The sequence below is a fragment of the Rhinolophus sinicus genome, linkage group LG15 (genome assembly GCF_036562045.2).
Source record: "Rhinolophus sinicus isolate RSC01 linkage group LG15, ASM3656204v1, whole genome shotgun sequence".
Classification (NCBI taxonomy): Eukaryota; Metazoa; Chordata; class Mammalia; order Chiroptera; family Rhinolophidae; genus Rhinolophus; species Rhinolophus sinicus.
This window is the reverse complement of record NC_133764.1, coordinates 1,983,548-1,997,215: the sequence shown is the minus strand read 5'-3', so window position 1 is coordinate 1,997,215 and position 13,668 is coordinate 1,983,548. Positions and strand designations below refer to the sequence as shown.

Genomic DNA, 13,668 nt, shown 5'->3' with positions numbered 1-13,668 from the left:
TGGCTGTCCTAACCAGCGCTGACAGCTCAGGCAGCCTTGGGCTGGACTCTCTGCACTCAGCTCGGTGACCTCAGAAAAGCCTCTCAGAGCTGAAGCAGCTCAGCCATCCCTACCACAAAATGGGGCTGCTACCTGCCCTACCTGCCCCGTAGGTTGCTGAGAGGTCCTGGGCATATGTGAGGTGTCAGTACAGGAGCCTGCAGACTCGGCCTGGTCTGTCCTAGTGATAACCTTTGCTGGCAGTCTACGCACGCCCATTGGCCCACACGTTGGGCACAGGCTGTTTTCGCATTGATGTGGAGGAGGTGAGGCCTGGTTGAGCAACTGCGACAGAGCCCACCTGGCCTGCAGAGCCAGAATCGCTGACTACCTGGTCCTTTTCAGAAAAAGTATGCCGACCTCTAGTCTAGCCTGACCCATTTCCTTCATACCCACAGCATGCCAGGAACTACTGGGGTTGCAGCAGTGAGCAAGCTCAATAAAATCATTGGGCCTAAAGGAGAAAGGCAGGTGCAATTGAAAAACCAATGGGTGGATGTGTCACTTCCATGCATGGATTTCAGCCATTTTCACTGGGCACTATTGGGTGATAAATTCAAATAGGTTTGGGTCTATTAACGTATAGCTTACAAAGAGTAGACTTCACCTTGTAGCGTAGAGATCCATTTCTCTTGACAGACGCATGTCATGATTCATGCTGTAAGCCTAGCGTAGAAAACTAGACAGTGGGAAGGGAGAGAGGACCTGCAGACTCAGCCCAGTGAGTCCAAATTCGAGGCAGCTGGTAAACTTCCTCGTGTGTCTTTGTGTTCAGTGGGTAGCATTTCGTCTTGACAAGTGATTTTTGTTTGCCTTCCCTCTGAGCAGTTTTACTCTGGGCACCGGTCCCCCCACATCCCGTACAAGTTGCTGCACCTGGTGTGGACTCACGCCCGGCACCTCGCAGGCTATGAGCAGCAGGATGCCCACGAGTTCCTCATTGCAGCCCTGGACGTCCTGCACCGGCACTGCAAAGGTGTGCGCCTGCACCCCCAGCGTGCATGTCGGGACGGCGGTGGGGGGGGGGGAGGGAGGGGGACAAGGGGGGGCCAGGTGTGCGCACGCCTGACAGCTACACTGGGGCTGTGTTATAATCGTAGGTTTTCCCTGGTAAGATAAACACTGCAATTATCTCGGGTTCTTCGTGGTTTGTTCTTACGAGTGGGAAACAGTTTCTAGTGTTGTTCTCTGACCATTCCCGGAATGGAGCAGGGTAGCAGTTGGTGTTGTACAGCGTAATAGTGAACAGTGAGCTCTCTGTCCTTGATGGGCCTCTGCCTTGAGTCCTCTGCTGCCAGCTTCCTCTTGGCCTGAGATGTGAGGGCCTCACATGCAGCTCCTCCTGGTTGTCACGGCTGTGTCAGGCCAGAAGCTTCTGAATGTGCTCTGCACACAGCCTAACCATCTCCCTTCCCTGGGGAATCTCCAAAAGACCATCGTTGCTCTAGAGCAGCCAGAGCGACTAGGATCGCAGAGCTGAGCCTGCATTTTTGCCAGTACTTCCCTGGCCCTAAGGCAGGTTCACTGTCCAACCAAGGGCCTTTTATTTTCAAGTCTCTCTCACGATCTCCCTGGAACTCGACTCCTCCCGTTGCATAGGCTTCTCTGACGTGTGTGGGTTTCGATGGTCTAGCGGAGGGGCCGCGGGCAGCAGCTCCTAGGACTTGGAGGCAGGAGCTGAGGACTGAGCAACAGGCACGGTGGGCTCCTCCCCCGCCCTGCCCCTTGTGGGGCTCGCAGTCTGAAGGCCCTGTGCTGAAGTATAACTGACAGGTATCAGCTGAGGGCTGAGTGTGGCTCAGAATCACCTGGACGGCTCCTTAAAGCACTCAGTTGGCCTTTCTGTTGGGTGGCTCTGAAGTGAGTTCAGAATTTGTCGTTCCTAATGAGTTCCTAGGCGATGCCGCTGGTTCGGCAAGCACACTCTTCAAGTGTAGGTGAAGCATGCTCAGGTAACAAGTTACCTGCTTACCTGTGGCCTCTAGGCTGGTGCAGCTAGTCAAGGGTGATTTCCTCCTGGCCGCTTTCCCCTTACATGGGGGTCCTTCAAGAACAAAGTCCTGTTTTTCCAGGTCACTTTGTTGAACGGCCTTCATGCTGCTGCCTTTCAGTGTCCCGGGTCATTGAGCTGCTCTCACAAATGCCCTGTGGAATCTGAGATTACAGCTCAGAGACAAGCCAAACGTGAGATAAATCAGCTTGTTCTGATCAACTGTCATGGCTTTGGGGTCTAGCTTTTTTTGTACCTAAATTTCTTTCTCATGAAAACGTACACATGATCCTTTCAATATTTGCCCTGGGAATCAAATAAAAGTTGCCTAACACCTTAGGTAAGGTTTAATTTCCTAGTATAAAGTATAACATACAAACAGAAAAGAGCCATGTTAGAGATTATTAAGTTATTACTCCAAGCACTTGAGAATAATTAAGAGACCTCTGTTTGAAAATGCATTGCTGTTAAAATGTTCATATGACAGAAAAAATGAAGAAACCGTTGTGATCTATTCTCTGACATAATTCCTTTTGAAATGTCTGGGAAGAAATGTAAGGCTCTTCTTAAAAACACAGTCAGTCACCAGCATTTTTCTGAATCCTGAGTTCATCAGGGTCGCTAGTTCACAGCATATGGGGGAGGCCATTCAGCCAAGCCCACTGTGCACGTGCATACGTGTTCTTGTATGTGAACGTCAAAGATACGTACCCTCAGGTATCTCGCGGCTTATTTTTCTTTGTGTCTTCCTGTATGTATTTTCCTGTATCCTAACATTCTTGTCCCATAAATGAATTTGAGATCCTTCTGGGTGGCATTTTCTCCCTAATCTCTCTAAGCAACTGCTGTCAGAAGACTGTAGCCACCCTTTATTCCTGTGTCATAATTTAACTTTTTTGATATATAATTTATATACAGGTGGGCACACACATTCTATTCCCATGTCTACTTGAATGACAGTTTTATGGAATGTATATAGGATACATGCGAATATATTATATTAATTTCACCATATAAGTTTTATATTCACGTATGTACACCCAAATTATTTATACAGTTGACCCTGGAATAACTTGGGGGCACCGACCACCTTCACAGTCAAAATTCTGGGTATGACTCAAGTCGGCCCTCCATATACTGGGGTTCCTAACCGTCAGTTACAGTTGACCCTTGAACAGTGTGGGTTTGAACTGCGAGGTCAATTGAAAAAAATCTGCGTATAAGTGGATCTGCACAGTTCTAACCCACCTTGTTCAAGGGTCAACTGTAAACCATACGTGTGTTGAACTACGAAGGATGGGAACTATACTTATCTAGATACAACTGACTGGAAAACAGCAGTTCCTGAAGTTCCAGAATGTGGGAACTGATGAGAAAAACAGACAAGCGGGAGTCCTGCAGGGATGCTCTCTGCAGTAAGGACACATTTAGTCCAGGGAGTGCGAGTAGAGGCTTCCCTGGAAGTATTCCACCCATAGTATGAGGTGTGGTCAAACATTGATGAATGTTTAAGTAAAACAAAATTTATTACAGTAAAAGGCACATTGCATTAATTCCCTCAAAATACTCCCTGTCACTTCTAACACACTTTGACTTTGGGGAAGAGCCAGAAGTCGCACGGGCCAGATCTGTGAATAAGGTGGATGAGGACACACCATCATGTTTTTATTTGACCGAAATTGCCGCACCAGAAGCGATGTGTGACACGGAGCATTGTCATGATGGAAGATGATTTACGACACACTTTAAAACACACCTTCTGTCAACCGTAGTTCACACCCAAACGACTGCACTGAACAAGCTAAAACTTGTCACACACTGTTACTAATGTTCAATGCACCACTTCCTGTATTGAAGATCCCTGCCTTTCCGTTGGATGACACTCAGCAGCATTCACTGTATTTTGTGATCACAATGGAACGGCTCTGTGTCACACATCGCTTCTGGTACGGCAATTTCTGTCAAATAAAAACATTACAGTGTTTCCTCACCCACCTTATCCCCCAGATCTGGCACCGTGTGACTTCTGGTTCTCTCCCAAAGTCAAAATGGCCTTGAAAGGTAAACGTTTTGAATTGATTCAGGACATCGAGGCAGCCACGACAGCGCAACTAAACACACGAAAGAGGACGTCCAGAACTGCTTCAGAAAGTGGCAAGAATGATGGGATAAGTGTGTTCAAAGCGAGGGGGAGTGTTTTGAGGAGAATTGATGGCAATGTATCTTTTACTGTAATGATTTTTTTATTTATTTAAACATTCACCATATCGTTTGATCACACCTCATATGTCGGGCCACCTCACTAGAAAATAGTTATTCTGTAAATGCAAAAGGAATCAGTAACTTTTCCCATTTACTGAGCATTTGATACCTTTTGGTGCCAAGATAGAAGCTAAGGATTTCTTAGGGCGTGGAGAAGAAGAAAATAGAAAATAAGGCAAATTGGCTGGGTCATCCTCACTTTCCCCGCCAAGTGTGTTGTTTGAATGATTAGTGTTGTCTTAGTGCGAGTGTCGACATCTCAGCTTCCATGATGCCTCTGTGGGTGAATGGCCTCAGGCCTTGGGTCTGTGGCTCTTGGAAACTTGCTGACATTGGAGGGTGAGGGTGGGTGCAGTTGGGCATCATAGAGCTCTGGTCTCCCCAGGTGATGATAACGGGAAGAAGGCCAACAACCCCAACCACTGCAACTGCATCATCGACCAGATCTTCACAGGCGGGCTGCAGTCGGACGTCACCTGCCAGGTCTGCCAGTAAGTAGGGGCTTCCGGTGGACACTGAGTGCCTTCTGGGCCACGCTAGCTAGACCATAATGAGGGACCCCGGGTTCTGTCAGAGAGATGGACTCCCTGGGTGCGGCCTGTCAGCAGACTGCTGTGTTCTGAGAAGATTTTAGAATTTTTAGATGCTGGCAACATGACATTTAGTCACGCCTTTTTCCTGACGTGTCAGTAGAGTGAGTCTTACAGTGGGGCATCGGCAGCACAGCCAGATGGGAAGCAGTTCTGTTTAAACAGCTGCTGGCATGCGTTGGGATAAAATAGCTCCAATGGAAAAAACAAGAAAAAAGAACAGGTCACCCTGATGTGAAGGTCACTGGGGCAGTGTCCCCACGGGTTGTGAGGCATCTGTCACTGCCCACACCCAGCAGTGTTTTGAAGCCCCTGCCATGTGCTTGCTTTCCTGAGAGCCCCGGCCACCAGGCGCCAAAGAATGAGCCCCCTTCAGATACTGGACAGACGTACCCCAAAGTGTGTCAGTTTGAGTTATTTCACAGATTCCTTTCCATTTTCTTCAAAGTAGTGTCCCTGAATTCTTCACAGGTTTGTTCTCTGCGTAGAGCCCAAAGCTTTCATTACCAGGAAGAGAGTATATTGGTGGTGAGGTTAGAGGAACCATTTCATTCACCCTCAGTGCACTCCCTTGGTTTTTATTTCACTACAACTTTTTAAAAAAACCCTGGTCACTGTCCACTGACATTTCAGAACCTATAATAGATTACCATTTGTCATTTTTGTAGAATAAACCAGATATTGGAAAAGAGTCAGTTTGCCTGTGTCGTAAATGAGTTTTCTGTTAAGTAGCACGTATCGTCATGGGCCATCACTCTAAGCGGTTTAGACCACGGCTTTAAATAACTGCCTTGTTGGCCCTGGACTGCTGAACTCCCTCAGCGGGAGATTGTCTCAGGTTTACATCCTGTGGAAATTTCTGTAGTAAATGTCCCAATCTGGGAATTTCCTGTTTGTATATTTTAGAATAAATCTCCCAGACAGAACTGGCTTCGTTAGCTGCAGAATGCTGCTGTTCAGCGCGGGCTCTGCCCCGATGGGGTGCAGTCAGTATGTGAAATATGCTTAGAGGTCTAGGTGATCACCTAGGCTCAGCAGTTCCCGGTTCCCAGGTGCTGCTGAGGTAAATCCATTGATTCAGAACCTCTGGACATGGGGCCCCGAAAAAAGGCCCGAAATGATGGTGCTGACCTTCCGGGTGTGTAATCCATTGCTTTAGGAGCAGCCTTTGCCTGAGGTGGTTTACACGGCCCCTCTGTGGGGCCTTGAGAGCCCAGGATGTGTTGGGTGTGAGCGTATATTTTTCTGAGCTGGGATGTCATTTGGATAAAAGGGCAGAGCTGTGAAAGAAGGTTGAGATACACTCACAAGGTGGTACCTCAGAAGCTGTGTGTGGTTGTCAATTCTCCTGTGTTTCTGTCTTTTGCTTCTAGTGGAGTCTCCACCACAATAGACCCCTTCTGGGACATCAGTTTAGATCTGCCTGGCTCTTCCACCCCGTTCTGGCCCCTGAGCCCAGGGAGTGAGGGCAGCGTGGTGAACGGGGAAAGCCACGTATCAGGAACCACTACGCTTACGGACTGCTTGAGAAGGTGAGAAACCTGCCAGCACTTTTGTAGTAAAGTAAACGTCTTTTCTTGTCAGCGACCGTGGCCTCTCCTTGCCTTAGGCTGTTCAGAGCAGTGATTGATCAGAGTGAAGCCCTAATAAATTCAGGACCACCCAGGGTCCCAGTAGGTCCAGTGTAGGACATGAGAAAAGATACGACAGTCTACTGATAGCTACAGTGGTGGCCAGTGGCTCATGCTAGTTTGTCACATTTTTGCAAGGTGACTAGCTATTCTGTTCCCCAGCTCTGCGCTGAAGGATGTCTGTATCACAGCTACTGTTCCACCCCACCCCCCATGTAAATTAACAGAGAGCAAAACTTGGAAGCTCCCTCACCTTTTGTGGCGAATAACATATGCCAGAGACGGCACTAAAACAGCTGGCCTCTCCTGCTGCAGGTGATGAAAACATCTCTGTGATGTGCTGGGTGCACTTACACTTGTGTTTACATTCGTGCATTTGCTACAACATTGATTTGGAGAAGTGATTAGGTTTAGGATGCAGTTGTTATAAAGTGTATTTACATAGCTGTTACATACAGTTGTGGTGGGGGCCGGAAACCCTTCCTAAACTGTATTTTGAGTGTAGTGTTTTACGACCTTTATTTTCTTTTACTTTCATGAATTCAAGGCCGCTGCAGACAAGTCCTTGTTTGGTGGAAATATTCCTTATGGAGATGGATACGCTTCTTGATTTTTACCTTGTTGCATAGTCAGCAGGCCCAGAAGTACATGTTTAAGGTTTTAAAAAGAATTTACTTTGTTACACTGATAGATCCAGTTGTAAATGAGGTATCAGATTTTTAATTTGGAAGACAAGCATATAAATAATCAAAACCAAAAAAAAAAGAGTTTTTTCAAGAGAATATTGACAACAAAATTAAATTTCATGTTTGCCCACAAAGCAGGTAACGAGGGACATTAAAATGCTTGGGAAGCTGTCTGTGTCAGGGTGGAACTGGCTGAGAAAAGGTGGGGTTTGTTTGTGTCTAGTTTTTATCAACAGCAAAGGGTCCCTTTCAAGTTATATTGAGGGTAGATCCCAGAGCTGGTGGAGGGAGCATACGGTACGTGTGATCTGTAGCTCTGGAACCTCCAGGTGTTGGGGTATCTCAGGGTGAGGACGGCAGGGCTGGTGGGCGCTGTCACTGTTGGCAGCGCCTGGAGCGCTTTGTGGAGGAGACGGACTCGGCAGCACTGAGAACGCTGCCCTAGTAACAGGGCAAAGCTCCTCGAGGCGTTGCCTCCCTCAGGGTTCCGTGCTCCCACCTCTTTGTATGGGCCCCGTGGTGTACCCTTCGAGCTTTGTTGCCTCATTGCTGTTTCAACTCTTTTATTTTTGTGTGTTGTATTTTCTCAATCGGGACTGAAATACAACGCATTCAGAGGAGGAGACTGCCTCAAACTGTCCCCACGGCACTAACCGGCTATCGGGACCTGCCTTTACCTTGTCAGAATTGTTGCAAGGTTGCAAATGGCAGGCGCTGCCCTGGTGAACTCAAGCAGGTGGGGACATCGGGTAGCTCAGAGAATCCGCGGGGAAGCTACCACAACCCAGCTCAGCGAGTTGGTGGTGACCATGGGCGGCCTGGGACCCACACCCAGCAACACGCAGCCCCCGCTACCTGGCTGCCCCAGTGCAGTCAGCGTGCCACTCCTGAAAAATCTTCCCACATCTGCTTCTTCAGAAAAGTTATTCCAGGGACAAAGTCCCCATAAGGAGTGTGCAGCTGGCCGAGCCTGGGTCGGTGCCTGCATGGCTGGGGTGGGAGGAGCAAATACTGGCTCTTGTGGTCACCTTCCCGGATGGAAGGTGGGCCCTGCTCCCGCTGGCTTGGAAACCCCGCACGGGGCCAGGGAGGCGTGGCTAGGTACCCGAGAAGGTATGTGAGTTGGGCTCCATTTTCCTCCCCTAGTTCCTGTATATATAACTACATGAATTTGAAGTCAAATTCTCTTCATGTCTGACGTTGTAGGACTTGTTCGGCATGTTTTTGGGGTACTGAAGCAGCTTTCGTGGCAGGAAGTTAGTTTGGCTGAGATGACAGTGATTTGGGGGCGGGCACTGCACATGGAAAGAAAAATGACAAATTATCAGGAACTTTGGGATGAATAAAAGGTTAGAAAACATCCAGAGATGACTTGACTGCTGAGCACTTTGCACTGCATTGGTGTACATTTTTTTAAATGTGTATCATCATGAGAAGTAGTCTGCTTATTGACCAGATGCTTCATTGATAATAGTCAGCAATGCAGATATAATTGGCTGAAGCGTGTGAATCACAATTCGAGGGTAAGTAGAATATCGGCAGCCCCAGTCTGACTTGTCAAGCCCCAGAACGGACTTCAGGAAGCTCAAACCTGTTGGGAAGGCGGTCCTGAAGCAGGTCTCAGGGCCCTGCCGTCTGCTCACTGGAGGAAGGCCCTTGGGCTCCTTGAGGGAAGTGTTCCTTTTAGCTTGGAAGTTCGTTGCCTCAGGCACCTGCATTCTACCCTCTGTCCCCTGCTCAGAACTCGGAATGCTTGAGGGACGTAGGAGTTCTAGGCCCCATTTTAGCTGCGGTTGGCTTGGACTTCAGTTAAAATGAAGTGTTTTTCCTCTGTGCACAGTCCTCTGCCTGCTAGGGACACCGAGCTGAGGGCTTGTTCCTGCTGCTGCTGTTGCCACAGACCGGAAGGAAGCTTGCTGAGACCTTAGGGAAGCCATCGCGGCCGCTGGCCCCTGAGCAGTACGCTTGGGGTGGAACAGAACTGTGTTTTGAATTGGAGAGTTGGGTGATGGAGTAATGTGGCAGCGCCGGTGTGTACCCCAGTCTTCACTGGTACCTGGGTACATTCTTCCCAGTGCTGTCGAGGATCCAGCCCTTGCCAAACTGCCCTGATGGTTTTTTCTTTTAATGTTTTTTACAGTTTATTCAAATCAGGATCCAGAGTAGGTGTACACATGACATTTGGTTGAATGACCTCCTAAGTCTCTATAAATCCAGGCTTCAGCTCCCCCCCTTTCTTCCCTTGGTCATTTGTGCACAGAATTTCCCGCACTCTGGACCTTGCCGATCGCGTGTGGGCTGGTTCTTGCAGGTTGCCGTGAATATGCTAGGAGGCCTGCTGCACCCTCCCTCCTGCATGAGATGTAACTGTTCTCACAGTTCATTCCTGGCTGCCTTGTGAGCAAGTACACGGCCAGCTCTGCACAGGGGGCCTCGTGTTTCCCGGGGCGAGATGGCAGAAATTCCAAGGGATAAACAAGGATTTCCAGACCCGGTTGTGAAAAGGTCGAATTTTCTGGTTGTTTTTCAGCTTTAAACTTTAAAAGTTGGGCATAAACTATATTGAAACGTGTGTTTCATGGATTTTTATCTTTGGTAGCTACCACCTGTGCCAGAAATGCTTGCCGACCTCTCTGGTGCAGCCTTTCTCTCTCATGACCTATTTTCATCGTTAGAAAGTTACCATTTCCCCAAATGTCTCATTTTTTTAATTAAACTTTTTAACTTTGAGATGATTGTAGCTTCCCACGCAGTGTAAGAAGTGATCCATGGCGAGCCCGTGTATCGTCACCCAGGTTCCCTCAGTGGTAACTTCTTGTAAAATGACACCCAGTGTCACAGCCAGGACAGTGACATCGGTGCAGACAAGCTGCGGACCCCTCCATCATGGCAGGAGCCCTCCCTCCGCTCCTGCCGCCTCACCCCTGGCAGCCCCCCATCTGTTCCCCATTTCTATGGATTCCACCTCTCAGGAATGAATCGTACGACGTGTAACCTTTGGGGACTGGCTTCCTGCCCTCATCACAGCCCGTTGGTGGTTCATCCAGGTTGGGTTATCAATGGTCTGTTCCTTTTGATTGAGGACAAGTATCCCGTGGTGTCACGTACCAGTTGGTGTCACCACTCACCCCTTGAAGGACAGCTGCGTTGCTTCCAGGTTTGGGCTCTTACAATAAAGCTGCTGTAACCATTTGTGTACAGTTTTGTGTGAATGTAAACTTTCATTTTTCTGGGACAAATTTGTTTGTTGGGTCTTAATAGTACTTAGAAAATTATTAGCATTTCATCAGACGTCGCATTTAAAAAAATTTAAGATAAATATTTTTTTAAGTGATTAGGAGAGAACGTAGAGGAAGTAGTTTTAGGTTTTCTTCCTTTGTGAAATTACAAAGACCCCTAACTGTATGTATATTTTCAGTAAGGAAATTAATCTATTGAAAGTGATGAAGTAACTCTTTTCCCTCTCTTAGCCTCTCCCATCTTTTTTTCTTAAAAAAATATATTTTAAATGCCTGTAGATTTACCAGACCAGAGCACCTGGGAAGCAGTGCCAAGATCAAATGCAGTGGTTGCCATAGCTACCAGGAGTCTACTAAACAGCTCACCATGAAGAAACTGCCCATTGTAGCCTGTTTTCATCTCAAAGTAAGTCTCCCAGGAAACAAAACTCTGCGGCAGGCTCAATTTTTAGTTCCTAGTACAGCTGTACAGCCTGTGGGTTTGGTGTACAGAGTACATTTTATAATTGCAGTGATTCTGTAAGGAACGCTAAAGAAACAAGGGGGAAATAGGCTGTAACTCCCTGTCTTCTGTTGCTGAGAAGTCTGCTGTGGTGATCAAGTAGTGATGACTGCATAATGAAAACAGGATGGGACTTGCTCTTCTGGGGGTGGAGGTAGTTACGGTTCCACTACTCCTGCCTAAATTCTTCCGTCCTCCCTCAAAATTTCAGTTTTTCTTTTATTTAACAGCAAACAGAGATGCCTAGTATTGTGATCTAGTCCAGGGGTCAGCAAGCTCTTTCTTGTAAAAGAGTCAGGTAGTAAATATTGGAGGGTTAGCAGCGATATGATCTGTTTCATATTCTTGTTTGTTTTATTTTATGACCCTTTAAAAATGTTAAAAGAAAAAAAAAGAAAACATTTCTAACTGCTTACTGGATTTGGTGGCCCCTGATCTAGTCAGAGGAATGTCTCGTACCTAATGAAAGAGACAGTATGTTTTTTTGCTTTCAGAGGTTATGGGTGTTTGTCTCTACTTTTATATCTTGTACTTTGCTGGGTTTGTTTTCTTTTTTGTACACTTATGACATCATTTCAAGACTTGACTTGAACCCCATAAATTAGGTTCCTAGGGATTGTTACTGTGTTATTGAATCTGTAAGCTCCAGACATGGCCAGGAGGTGATCAGAACAGGAATGAAAAACCCACTTTGGGGTGTGCACAGAGAAGCCCGTGGCAGCTTCATTCCTCTGCCTTCTCTCCCCCGTTTGTGCAGCGATTTGAACACTCAGCCAAGCTGCGGCGGAAGATTACCACGTATGTGTCCTTCCCCCTGGAGCTGGACATGACCCCCTTCATGGCGTCCAGGTGCGGAAGGGTTTGTCCCCGTGTCTGTTGTCTGGAGGGTGTGGCTTTGTGAGGTCTATGATTGGCACCAGCTCCCCGATGAGCAGTTGACAGAACATGGATGTAACTGCACCTGCTTAAACTGAATTATTACCTGACCTTAACCCAAGACACATTTTAGTTTAATGAGTTGTTTTTCCTCAGATGTCCTGTTTCAGCTTTGGCTTTTCCCAAGCAATCCTTTATCACCACCTTTCAGACCTGGATATTCATCAAGATAGGATCACAGCGAGAAGACAGCATTTTAGCTGATCAAACTGATTTTGGGATACAGATAAACATAGTTGATTTTGCAGTTGTACAGTCCATAAAATTTATCCTCCCCTCCAAAAACATGACACTTGCTAATATATTGGACACATGTTAGTTTCCGGGGGGCACTGTAACAAATTACCACAAACTTGGTGGCTTCAAGCCACCAAAGAAGGTGTTGGCAGGTCTGTTTCCTTGGAAGGACCCAGGGTGGTTCCATTCCCTGCTGGAAGGTGTGCCAGGCAGGTCTGGGCTGGCTCCACGCTGTGCAGCACTTGTGCTCTGAGCAGCTCGTTCCAGCAGCCTGGGCCTCAGTTTCCTCACCTTGGGGTGGGGCTGGGGAGTCTCTGCCTGACAAGGATGGTTGGAGGAACTGGGAAGCGTCTGCAGCACAGGTCCAGACTGTGTCTGGCGTACAGGCCCCAGCAGTGTCCGTGTTGTCATCCGAGCCGTGCGTCTGTTTGGTTCTTTATTTTAAATGATGCTGAGCTTTGCCTTTGTTTGTCACAGCAAGGAAAGCAGGATGAATGGGCAGTACCAGCAGCCAGCGGATAGTCTCAATAATGATAACAAGTAAGTGGTGCCCTGGGGGTGCCCCGGGCACCTCAGGCTGGTCAGGAGCCTGGGGCTCTTGGTGGCACTTGCAGGGAGGGCCCCGCCTGCATTCCTGGGGAGACGACTGCATTTATGAGGGGCAGGGCCTGCTTTCTGCCCACTAATCTCTGTTGAGAATACGTAGGCCTTCTGTTAGGAAAGGATTTTTCACACCTTTATTATAAATACTCCCTCCTGTTGTAGGAGACTGACCCTTCTCTCCTGGCGTCTGTGTAACTGAGGGTCCGGCAGCCCGGCATCTGCCTTCACTGGCATTGGAAAGGCCTGTGCTCTTTTTTTTGCCGTCCTTCTTACCATTGATGTGGCAGAGAGAATGGTTACGATGTCTCCCAACACCAGTTGCTCTCACCGCTTCCACTAAATGTGGTTCCAGCGAAGGAGCTTGAGAGCTGAGAGGAGACCTCACGGGCGCTTTCCTCGCTGCCTTCTATGCACCAGCTTTGGTTCCTGGGCTCAGTGAGCTACGCCTCACTACGCAGGCTTCTGACTGCTAGTGGCAAAGTGGAGTCACCAGCTGTGTTTCTCCCCACTCCTTTCCTCCCACACCAGGTACTCCTTGTTTGCAGTTGTTAACCACCAAGGGACCCTGGAGAGCGGCCACTACACCAGCTTCATCCGGCAGCACAAGGACCAGTGGTTCAAGTGTGATGACGCCATCATCACCAAGGCCAGCATTGAGGACGTGCTAGACAGCGAAGGGTATGTCGGGGTGCAGGTTGTTTCCCCGATTCGATTACATGGAATCCAAAGCCGCGTCTGCGCTTGGTTCCGTTCAAGGAGGTTCACTTGCGGTGGCGGGAGTAAGGCGGCTTATTCTGGACGGGATGCCAGCGCCGAGATAGCACCTGGCAGGACAGTCCTGATGCCAGGGAATGTGGTGTGGTGTGGTGTGGTGTGGTGTGTTTCAGTTGCGTCGTGAGCTGACACATACGTTCTTTGGTGGCTCCTCTTTTCTTTCCCATTTTTTTCTTTTG

At 48.1% G+C, this 13,668-nt stretch overlaps 1 protein-coding gene across 2 annotated transcripts in view; it reads left to right on the top strand.

Annotated features, from left to right (window-relative positions):
• The window catches only part of USP22 (ubiquitin specific peptidase 22), a 49,764-nt gene that overhangs the window by 32,310 nt on the left and 3,786 nt on the right, over positions 1-13,668 (top strand). For both annotated transcript variants that reach the window (XM_074320615.1, XM_074320616.1), the window contains 7 exons: positions 868-1,015; positions 4,677-4,782; positions 6,255-6,413; positions 10,717-10,843; positions 11,697-11,788; positions 12,590-12,652; positions 13,244-13,393. In XM_074320615.1, the coding sequence (XP_074176716.1) occupies positions 868-1,015; positions 4,677-4,782; positions 6,255-6,413; positions 10,717-10,843; positions 11,697-11,788; positions 12,590-12,652; positions 13,244-13,393 (845 nt within the window). The remainder of the gene's footprint in view (positions 1-867; positions 1,016-4,676; positions 4,783-6,254; positions 6,414-10,716; positions 10,844-11,696; positions 11,789-12,589; positions 12,653-13,243; positions 13,394-13,668) is intronic.